Source organism: Acipenser ruthenus, chromosome 16 (assembly GCF_902713425.1).
Source record: "Acipenser ruthenus chromosome 16, fAciRut3.2 maternal haplotype, whole genome shotgun sequence".
In the NCBI taxonomy this organism is placed as follows: Eukaryota; Metazoa; Chordata; class Actinopteri; order Acipenseriformes; family Acipenseridae; genus Acipenser; species Acipenser ruthenus.
In genome coordinates, this window is record NC_081204.1 from 16973449 (window position 1) to 16985450 (window position 12002).

The 12002-nt window shown below is 40.4% G+C and overlaps 1 protein-coding gene across 1 annotated transcript in view; it reads left to right on the top strand.

The window, feature by feature from the left end:
- The window catches only part of LOC117414311 (ectonucleoside triphosphate diphosphohydrolase 8-like), a 32715-nt gene that overhangs the window by 18218 nt on the left and 2495 nt on the right, over positions 1 to 12002 (top strand). The window contains exons 2-3 of the mRNA XM_058988954.1: positions 10352 to 10511; positions 10659 to 10784. Coding sequence (XP_058844937.1) covers positions 10401 to 10511; positions 10659 to 10784 — 237 coding nt within the window. The 5' untranslated portion in view covers positions 10352 to 10400. The remainder of the gene's footprint in view (positions 1 to 10351; positions 10512 to 10658; positions 10785 to 12002) is intronic.

Genomic DNA, 12002 nt, shown 5'->3' on the forward strand with positions numbered 1-12002 from the left:
ATTTTCCCTTTCTGGTCATCAAAAAGATGCAAAAAACAGGTCTCTAGTCATTTTTTCTCTGGAAAAAGCCGAGAAAACCATTCAATGGCCGGGTGAGACCGATAGGAGCTGATAGAAGCCGAAAAAAGGGGCGTATCTCATGAATACTGATAGATCCGACACCACATAGATAACACAGACATAAACAAACAAGATAGCTGCTTCTGCATCCAGCGCTCAAAGAATATCACAGACATTGGCAGAGCTTTTTTTTAGATGTTATAGTAATAAAATAACAACTTGGATCGCATTATTGAGGAGAGTGGTGATAAAACGAGTGATCAAGAGATGATTTATCTGTATTTACTATTATTAAGAGATATTTGAAAAATATAGTGAACAAAGGGTGGGGCTGGGCTGGAGATGCAGTACCGAGTGTCCTGTTGATATGCAGTGCCTTTTAAACTTGTTTTACTGTGAAAAAATTACTTTTAAACAGCGCGTCTAAAATAAACTGCGCGTGTGAAACTAAATTGGACCTGACGCGCCTGACACGCGCTGAATAAATGGACCGCAAAGGGTTAATCTTGCGTACCTGACTGATTTGACACAGAATTTTGTGAACCCTGACCGTGACACCCCCTCCTGAAAAAATCTTAATTGAAAATACCCTGATTATAAATATGAAAGATTAGATTTTCAGCTCGAAAACAGACCACACCGGAAAACATTTCACATTTTGTATAAGAAGAGAGTGTTGAACTCCGACTACACCACTTTACTGACGGAGGCTTCGATGTGCATTTAACAGTTCCTTTTGCGGCAATTATCTCAGGTCCTTTGAGTTCAGGCAAAAGCTATTTTGTGAAAAAATGTTTAGAAAGCTCACACCAAGGAAGGTCTTCCGTCTGTCAATCAAAAAAGGCAGGACTTCCTCTTGTCAAGCAGAAAAGGTACAGGACTTCCGGAGTGTCATAAATCAATCACTCAAAAGGGGGAGGGGTCAAGCTACTTGACAGATTCTACTCACAACGTTTTCCAGCACACACAGCAGTGTCAAAACGCTCTGCAAGCACACACTTTTACTGAAACTTTGCCTCGGGTGTTAGTTTTGATCGTGGTCTGAATTGATGGAAGAAGGATGATCCACTTAGCCATGGATTCCCAGAGGTTTTATTTCCCCTAACAATCTTGGGGGTTTTGTTTTTCCTCTCATAAGTGCTAATGGATCATATACTGTAAGCAACATAGTTAAAGAGCATTTCCAAGTTCTGAAATGTCAATGTTCTTAGGTTCTTAATAAAACTCTGTTGATGTCTAGCAGCACAAATACCAGACTTTATTTGAAAGCAGGGTTTGGGAAAAGGGGGCAGCAGCTATTTTGCGTGAGTTTCTCAGAACGAAAGCAGAATCTGAAAAGTCTGCAAATCTCCTGGCTCTCTGTGACTCAGAGAGATCTCTCAAAAGTGAAAATTGCGTTCACTTTGTTCATTTCACAGATTGTTTAGGTTTGGGTGCTGGGCTGGACCAGTCTAACATGTTCCTCAGGTGCAGATTGCAACATGCTACCTGTCTGAAGTGGAACAAAATGTATGAAGCTGAGATCTTTCACTTTGAGAGCGTAGTTATAATTATTATTTATTTCTTAGCTGACGCCCTTATCCAGGGCGACTTACAATTGTTACAAGATATCACATTATTTTTACATACAATTACCCATTTATACAGTTGGGTTTTTACTGGAACAATCTAGGTAAAGTACCTTGCTCAAGGGTACAGCAGCAGTGTCCCCCACCTGGGATTGAACCCACGACCCTCCGGCCAAGAGTTCAGAGCCCTAACCACTACTCCACACTGCTGCCCACATAGTGGTAGTAATAAAAGAATAAAACACAGAAGGAATGACAAAGTCTTCTCGTGGGAAATCTTGAATAATTATTAATATTTCTTTCAGGCATGTGGTACAATGGTACAGAGTGCTAGGGTAGGAGAGTCAGTAGTACAGATTGCTATCTGATTTACAAACAGACGTGTGAACCCTGTCTGTGACCAAGAGACAAGGCACTGAGGCAGAGCTCAACACGACTTTTGAATCATGCCAAGGGCTTTGAAATTCTGGTTGAGACACGGTTGTTAAGTTCTGGTCAAGAACGGCTGTGGAGTCACGCTGAAGCCACTGGAACCCTGTTCCTGTGTTCGTCCTTAAAGGGATCCTGGCTTGGGGCTCGAGGGGGAGGTAGTGTTTGGTAGCTAGGAGTGGAGAACTGAGAATACATTTCATTACAAAAGGAGCCATAGCATGGCACAGCGGTTTGAAATGAAGCCGGGGGGGGGGGGGGGAGGGGGGGGGGGCGTATCGCTCTCCCGTTTATTTGTGCTAATTGGAAAATGACAGCGAGGTAATGAGAAGCCAGCCCTTATCCTGTCCAGCAGTCCTCCTCCTGGATTCCAACAGGATTTCAGTTGTTTCGAAACAAAGCAAAACAAAAGAACAGCCCCCATCTCCCCTACTTCTACTGCAGAAAGAAATACAAAATCTCAAAAGAAATGATCTGTGGTCTTGAAAACTAAGTGTATACTCTTTAATGCCACACAAATAAATAAACTCAACTCTTATATGAGCACCCGTGCTGCTATTCCTATGCAAGCGGTAAGGATAGCTTATCAAATGATTTGCTCTGCAGTGAACATTTATTTATTTATTTATTTATTTATTTATTTATTTATTTGGTTGGGACAACGTACAATTAAAAACATTGTTGATTAAACAAGCGATGCATTGCACACCCGATTTAACCGAAGCTCATTTACATCGGTATTCCCAAAACTAAATAAAACAAACAAAACAACAATAACAATAAAATACAACAAAGAAATCAAACAGGGAGGGGAGCTAACAAAACGACAATAAAACACAACTAAGAATCCTAAAATAACAATAAAAAACAATTACAAACAATAAAATACAATAAAACAAATGGATTGGGACTAGACATGGTCACAAGCTGGTCCTGTTTTAACCATGTTTTCAGTTATGTTAAAAAGCTCTTGTATTCTGATATACTTTTCATGAAGTCCGGTAGCGTATTCCAGAACATGGCACCCTTAATTGAGAAAGCTGTTTGTGCAAATTTACAGCGACATCGAGACACTATACAGTCTCCTCTTATGGTTGAACGAGTGACTCTAACAGCTTTTACAGAGCAGGGCTGAACAAATTCCCTTAGGGGCTGAGGGGCCAGTTCATGTAGAGACTTAAAAATCAGACATGCATTGGAAAAATGTATAAAATTATCAAAACTTAACATGTTATATTTTTTAAGAATGTGACAGTGATGATATTTTACTGGCTTTTTATCTAGAACTTTCAAACTCTGTTTGTATAAAGAGTGAAGTGGTTTTAACATAGTTGACCCAGCCTGTGACCATACAGTTATGCAGTAGGACATATGGGATAAAATCATAGAGTGCAAACACATCTTAGCAGCAGTAGTAGATAAATAGTTTTGAACATAACCTTATTCTGAAGACTAACCCAGAGTCTTACTTGCAGTGGCAACACTAGGGTGCTGTAGTTTCTGCAATGGATCGCCTCAGGTGCATTGTCAAAATATTCTCCCACAATTGGCTCATTCCATCTCGTTACTTGATATCACAAGCCAAGGCATGCCTAGTCATTAACCGCTTACGTCGCCCTGTCCCGCGGGCAGAACATGGTACTGCAATTACACATCATATATCATAAATCATCTGTAATATAATTACAAAAGCAAAAGAGCAAGAAAAGCTAACTCAATATCAAAAACGTTGTTTTTCTACCGTCAAACAGCAAAGGAATTTTCTGAATTCACCATTTCAGCGCTGAGATATCCCCATCGCAATGTGTCGAGTACTTCACAGTTCAAAACAGCTCGGATCGAGTAGCTGTGCGTTTCGCTGCTCTGGCCTTACACCAATCTGTTTGATGGTGAAGTCTTCCTGATCACATTGTAGGGGAGGTCACAATCTTTCCATTCATACCTTCACTTTGCAGCCTGAGAATGAAGTTGTGCTGGCGGACCAACAGGGGCTGTGGCCCACAGATTGGGAACCTCTGGATTAGATGACAAACGTTACATTTTTAAACAACAAAAAAATACCGTCTGCAATATACTTCTAATTTTTGTAATTTGTTTATACAGGAGGAGCAGATTAAAAGCTACACGTATATAATATACACATAACAAAGTCCGCTGGCCTGACAAATAAGATGACATATGTCACATTTATAAACAAAAAATACTTTCTTAGTTTCTTAAAATCAAAATATTAACGCAATTCTAAAATCTTTTTCTAACGGAAATGAGAAAATAAAGCAATACATCCTGGGTTATTATTTGACACAAGTGTACATGGCTTGCACACTTACAGAAGAGGGTTTTTTTAGGGTGCATCGCAGTGCACTTCAGGTGCTCCCTAAGCATTGCGACACTAAACAAAATGGTTGACGGACAAAATAGTGCAGTACACTTTGTGATTTGGGACACAGCCTTAGTTTTGCGTATGATCAGCTGATGCTGCGCACTCAAGGCTGTCCACATACAAGGATAATAATGGGAGTTTGTTGTGTACTCGCTGTATCATATTTCTGTTTTGTGTTCCCTGATTAGTTCTTTTGTAGAAATAACATTTGCTGTATTTAAGGGTTATAAAAGTGTAGTTTTTTTACAAAACGGTATAACTGTAGCTGCATGTTCTTATGTAGTTATGTATTTATCTTCAGAATTTCCTCTTAATAATTGCTATTCTATAATCTGAATAATTCCACGATCCGAACACCACCTGGTCCCAGTTAGTTTGGAAAATAGAGGTTTTACTGTAACTTGATACAGTACTTCTCCATAATTATTGCCGTCCTAAGTTAAGCTTACATTTTCAAAGTGGTAGTTTGTTTGAATCTAGGTGCAATATATTGATTTGATTATTTATACGGTACATCAAAAAACACAAATTCCCTTGTGAAAAAACATTTTTAAAAAGTGGTGTGCAAAACTAAAAAAGTAGTGTGCAACATTTACGAGAATAGTGGTGAAACTTAAAAACGAGTGTGCGAACACAATAAAATGTGTGCCGGAAATAGAAATGTGTGCCGGAAGTCATTATCGTTTTTATTTTCCGGCCCACATTTTTTTGCTCACCGTGTTTTTTTAAATGTTCACCCTGCCCTTCCGGGCCACCATAGATAAGTGTCTACTGCAGTGTTTACAATTAAGAATTTAAAGTTATATGGTGTTTTAGGGTTAGGCTGTTTTTTTTTCTATGAAACCTTTGTCACAACTATTTTGAAGTGTTGCATTTAGAGTTGCATGGTGCTGTATTGATGTTTGTATTGTTTCTGTGAAGATCGCTGCTTCCGGCTAATTTTGAAGTGTGTTATTTAGAAGTATATGAGGTTGTATTCATCTTTAAATGTTTCTTGTGGAAATCTCAATTTTCTTGAGCACTTAGAAGTGTTTGTATGAAAAGCGCCGTAATACTTTGAGCCTTAATGAATGTCTCTTGTGGATCATTGATACCTGCTGCTATATTTTAATGTTTAACTCTGTACCAATAAAATGTCTTGTTACTTTTTACCTTGGTGCCGCCCTCACTTTATACACTTGCCTTCCTTGATTTTTAGAATAACCTGTTATTTATTTGGAGTTATACTAGCTTTAAATTGGCGTAGTCGTTAAACCCACTGAATTGGTCATTTAAAATAATCAATTAAATTAATGTTGATAACCAGGGTCTGTCTCCTGGTCCCCTGGGGCCGCTACATGAACCCCCCTCCCCCCCATGCCAGAATTCCAGTCCCAGGGGAGACTGGGTCAGCTGGAGCTGCTATTCGTGCTGCTAACCCATTCCTCTCTGTCCCCGGCAGTACGGCATGGTGTTTGACGCGGGTTCGACTCACACCTCCCTCTTGGTGTACAAGGAGAACGACACGGGTCTGGTCACTCAGATCTTGCTCTGCGATGTTGAGGGTCACTATCTCAATGCTGTGGGCCTGTGTCGGCCCTGTGTTGCAGTTTCTATTCATTTCATTTGGAAGTTTTGTTTTAGCAGCGCAGTCTCCGTCCCTTAGTGCAGGGGTTCTCAAACTTTGTTTGTTGACGGACCCTTTTTTAAATGCAACATTAATCATGGATCCCTGTGACAGGCTGGCCCGCAGTGGTGACGTCACGGACCAGGAAGTAACTGAAACCAAAACAATGGATGGGCGGGTGAAGCTGAATGCTATGGCACTCAGCTGAATTTATTAATAAACAAAACAAAACAAAAGATTTAAACAAACAAAACAGAAACCAAAGGGCACGAGGGCCAAACGAATAGACAAAGACTGTTTAGCAGTCGTTTTTTTAAATGTTATTTTTCCTCGCTCTCGCTCTAACTCTCTCCCCGTACTCTCCTCTGTACACTCCACCCTGCAACATGGGCAGCTGAAGGTTCTTATACTCTGGCCGAGGGGTTAACTAGCTGTTAATTATCTTATTACCCCTCGGCCACAGTCTGCACGCGTTTGGTAAGGATGCATGACTGTCAGCTAGTTAAATAATCAGTAGCTGATCAGTCATGCATCCTTACGGGGTTTTTAAATATAAGTAATAAAAGACGCAGCGCTTTTATCCGCGCCGCAAACAAAAATACAAATAATAATACATAGGGGTGGGACACTCCGCCACAATCCCCAACGGAGAAAAGTATATCAATGTACTTCTAAACACATACTGTGAATAATGCTGTAAGTAAAAGAGTACTTACAGATGTCAGTAAGGTGGGCCTGCTTATTTTTTTGTCAAACTTTCTGTTCTTCATTGCTTGGCATTGTCCCTGACGTCTGCAGAACTAACAGTAGTGTGAGGACGTTTTAATTATATTTTATTGATTCAAATTAATATTATTTACTTTGATTAAGTTTGCTCATGCATTAAAAATTCCACTTACACCTGCCAAGTAGCCTACACATAGGTGAAAGTGTCATTTTGACTGAAACCAACAGGGGTTTGGGAGCCGCCTAGGCTCCCCCCAAAAACTATGGGGTTCCACATGATCTCAGATGCATTCTGAGCATTCACTGGACCACCTTCAGAATCAAATTTGAACTTAACTTTGACTCCTGCACCCACAAGCCACAACTCCTTATGTGATGTAAATCATGTGATTTTTGAAAATGTTAACATGCTGCCCTGAAACCATGCATTTTAAATATATAGTGCGTCAAAAAGTTAAGATGTAATATATCTGTAAGGCTGTTTTTTTTCTAATTAAGGGTTTGTGTGCTTATGCCCGTGTGTTATCTGGAAAAGTAAAAAAGGTAAGGTGACCATATTTTGTAAACAAAATCCGGGGGCACTCAGTTTTGGGAGCACAGCAAAGTAGCCAAGACTGACATGTATGTTGCAGAGTGTATCATGAGCAGGTTCTATTTTAACAGTTGCACATATTCGTTACAAACAGAAAACAAATATGCAGACAATCTACTGAAACAGACACACACTGCGCAATAATTAAGCAGAATTTTTTTTAATTATCCCAAACTAAACAAAACAGGCAATATGCAAAAGTCTACTTCTTCTGTTGCTTTCAAGCCAAAACTAAGTAGACAGGGTTACACATGGACATACTGGGAACTTGATATAGCTAACCAGGACTAAAGTCTAATTTTACTGACATACTACTGTACAGTATGCTGTTATGGGTTTTCATGTTATGTCAATTTAGATTATAGAAAAAAAAATCATTTTTTTTTTCTAAAGACAAATCATTGTATTTTGACACACTTACATACGCACCAAGCACACAAGAGCACGTATTAAAGCCCATAACCCAGGCGTTTATAAAAAAAAAAATGAGACGAGCCAAAAATAGGATATTAAACCTAAATATTGTACTAATTACAATAAAGGTTATAATGTACTGTGACAAACAGCGAATGAATCTGAATCAACAATCTCCCTCTCTACCTGTGACAGCACTGTACAGCAAAAACTGCGTGCCCCGTACTGAATGTTTCGGCAGTTTATTCCGGGGGCAGTCGGAAGCCGGCCATTCAGGAATGGGATGGCGTCACGGTACCAGTTTCATTCAACAAAGTTTCATTCATGAATTGGAGGAGACGTGATTGAACTAGCTATCGGAGGGGGCGATGCTGAGGGTACTTTAGGGGGACGTGACGCCATAACCGGTTCCTTTGTTGTGGTTGATGGGAGGAAACGAGAACTGTTTGGAGCGAGAGGTAAGTGTTTTGTGTTTGTTTTGCAACCGTGTGTCTTTTGTCATTGCCAGAATAATTAAACACGGATCTGGGAGCTGCAGCCCGGGGCCAGCGATTCACCCGGACTTCACCGCACCTGCACTTAACCAAGTATCACTGTTTCTAGCACCGCACCTGCACTAAGAGCACGCACTGTCTGGAGAGGTGTTTGTGGGTTTTGTGATTATTATTTCGGGACTGCAACCCCTTGTTTTGACGCTGGCAATACCCATTGCTGGGTAGAGCCAGCTTTATTATTTAATATTTGGTCAAGAAATAAAAAGGAACTTGAACCGTGAACTTTGTGTTTGTCCTTGTCTGGAGCACCTGCATCACCCTTTCACTACACACTGCAGCCCACACGTTCACATGTACTTACTCCCTCTCCATTCTCGTATAATCCTCATGCAGCTGTTTTTTTTCTTGTCATGCGATGCAGTTATCTAAACAAGCACTTTTTTAAGGTGTTTAGTTTTTTTTCAGTCAAAAAATGTCCAATTCAGAACGCACAAACGATTGGACACAAGAACAACCTCTTAGGGGGGCGTTTGTAAACTCAGTCTGAGATTGTCAGAGTGCACTCTGGCCGTTCGTAAACTCTCGGAGTGCTCTTTGGTGTCGTTCGGAAAACTCCGAGGAGAATCCTGTCGGAGCGCTCCGAGCACACTAGCAGCTCCAGCTTTGGAGCTGAATTGTCAGAGCGTTCAATTTCAAATGCGTGAAGGGCTTGCTGTGATGGATGCGGGTATGAAGATGCCATGGATACGATTTTACAACACGCACCAACATGCACTGTAGTGCACATACAGGTTAAGAAACACATGTAAAATGCATACAGTGCGATAAATCAATACATTATTTTATAATAGTGATCAATTACTCCACTTTGATACATTATAACTGCAGATTGCAGGTCTTGTTAAATAAATTGATATAAAATAGACGCCGACTTCTCTGGGGCTGCTGGTATGAAACATCGTAAATAAATGCTATTGTTCTAGCCAGTGACCAATGGCCATACTAGTTTTATTTTTTTTTAAAGACAATCCCCAATTAATCCATCTATTTGTAACGTTATAGAACACAGTATTGAATAAAACAATGTATTAGCTAACGAATTAGGGTTTCTAACATGAAAAATAATAAATCAAAGTAGAAGCAATATATATAAATATATATAAAATATTTTAAAACTAGTCCTGCACAAGGCCCTTTCACGCAATGATTTGAACTATCGCATTTCATGTTTTACCACATCAAAAAACTGAAAAAAGGCATAGCAATTTTATGTATTTTAAAAATTTTAAAATAACCCTAAAGTTGCACAATATCACAGTAAGAATTATTCTATTAAGATCTATAATTTGCTCAAAACAACGTGGTGCAGCAGTTTGCTTGGTTTAGACTACAATATGCATGAGCAGCAGGCAATTTCAGGAAGGACTTGGGTGATATAAAGTAGCTGACAGGTCAGACAAATGCATTAATCTAATTAATAGTGATATGTACAGTAAGTGTCAAATAGGGGTGTCTCTAAGTTGAATCGTGTAAAAATATGAAGTCATTTTTTCGTAAGACTGCTCAGACTGAGGCCAGCAGCAAGCTTCTACGTTCTGTAGATAGGAAAAAACTGCTCCCCGGGACTCCTTATTTCCCATATCTTTTTGCGTGAGCGAGGATGGAAGAAGCTGCTGAGTTTACCATCTCACTCTTATAGTATCTCTGCTCTCTCTCACCCTGCGCTCTCCATCGCTGTTTGCATTGTCCCCCTAACAAGACAGTTCCAACCTGGCAGTTCTGGTAACTATCGACTAAATTCCATTTATTAAATTCTTTGTTTTTTATTTATATAGCTGTCCGATGGGCTCAGGAAAAAAAAAAAAAAAACTGCCGCTATCACACTCAGTTTCTATGGCCAGTAAAAATAAAGTGTTGACTGAACTCTTAGCCTTTGCAAAAAGTACAGGCAATTCCCCAAGCCTGGCTTGACAGGGGGGTTACACAGCTAAGAGAAGTCACTCCCCCTCGCTGACTTTGGGCAATACATTTCTCAACCCTGACTGACCTGTATCTGACTTCTGAAATGTTTCCCTGCAGGATTCAGAGCCCTGCGCAGAGGGAGCAGGTGCTGGTGGAGGTGGGGAAGATGATTGGCTCGTACCCTTTCAAATTCCAGGGCGCCCGCATCCTGTCTGGGGTGGAGGAAGGGGCATACGGCTGGATCACCATCAACTACCTGCTCAGCTCCTTCATCAAGGTAAGGCAGTGATCTGATTGCCTGGGTGGCACTGGGAGGGAGGCAGTGAGGTTCAGTGATTAAAGCTAAGGTTCGGGAGGGAGGCAGTAGCAGGAAGGCAGAGGTGCCTGTCCCCCAGCCCTGCAGTTTGTTTTCTCTGTGTTGCAGTACTCCTACGAAGGGAAGAGGCTGCACCCCAAGAATGGAAAGATCCTGGGTGCCCTGGACATGGGAGGTGCCTCCACACAGATCACCTTCACCCCTGAAGGACGGATTGCAGACAAACAGACCGAGGCCAGCTTCCGTCTCTATGGATACATAAGAACATAAGAAAGTTTACAAACGAGAGGAGGCCATTCGGCCCATCTTGCTCGTTTGGTTGTTAGTAGCTTATTGATCCCAGAATCTCATCAAGCAGCTTCTTGAAGGATCCCAGGGTGTCAGCTTCAACAACATTACTGGGGAGTTGGTTCCAGACCCTCACAATTCTCTGTGTAAAAAAAGTGCCTCCTATTTTCTGTTCTGAATGCACCTTTATCTAATCTCCATTTGTGACCCCTGGTCCTTGTTTATTTTTTCAAGTCAAAAAAGTACCTTGGGCCGACATTGTCTATAACTTTTTTAGGATTTTGAATGCTTGAATCAAATCACCACGTAGTCTTCTTTGTTCAAGACTGAACAGATTCAATTCTTTTAGCCTGTCTGCATACGACATGCCTTTTAAACCCGGGATAATTCTGGTTGCTCTTCTTTGCACTCTTTCCAGAGCAGCAATATCCTTTTTGTAACGAGGTGACCAGAACGGAACACAATATTCTAGGTGAGGTCTTACTAATGCATTGTTTTAACATTACTTTCCTTGATTCAACACTTCTCACAATATATCCGAGCATCTTGTTGGCCTTTTTTTATAGCTTCCCCACATTGTTTAGATGAAGACATTTCTGAGTCAACATAAACTCCTAGGTATTTCATAGATTCCTTCAATTTCAGTACCTCCCATATAATATTCATAATGCACATTTTTATTGCCTGCGTGCAATACTTTATACTTTTCTCTATTAAATGTCATTTGCCATGTGTCTGCCCAGTTCTGAATGCTGTCTAGATCATTTTGAATGACCTTTGCTGCTGCAACAGTGTTTGCCACTCCTCCTATTTGTGTCGTCTGCAAATTTAACAAGTTTGCTTACTATACCAGAATCTAAATCATTAATGTAGATTAGGAAAAGCAGAGGACCAAATACTGATCCCTGTGGTACACCACTGGTTACCTCGCTCCATTTTGAGGTTTCTCCTCTAATCAGTACTTTCTGTTTTCTACATGTTAACCAGTCCCTAATCCATGTGCATGCATGTCCTTGAAGCCCTACTGCGTTCCGTTTGAGAATTAATCTTTTACCCGGGACTTTGTCAAAATCTAAATAAACCATGTCACAATGCTTTGCAATTATCCATCGTCGATGTTGCATCCTCAAAAAAATCAAGCAGGTTAGTTAGACACAACCTCCC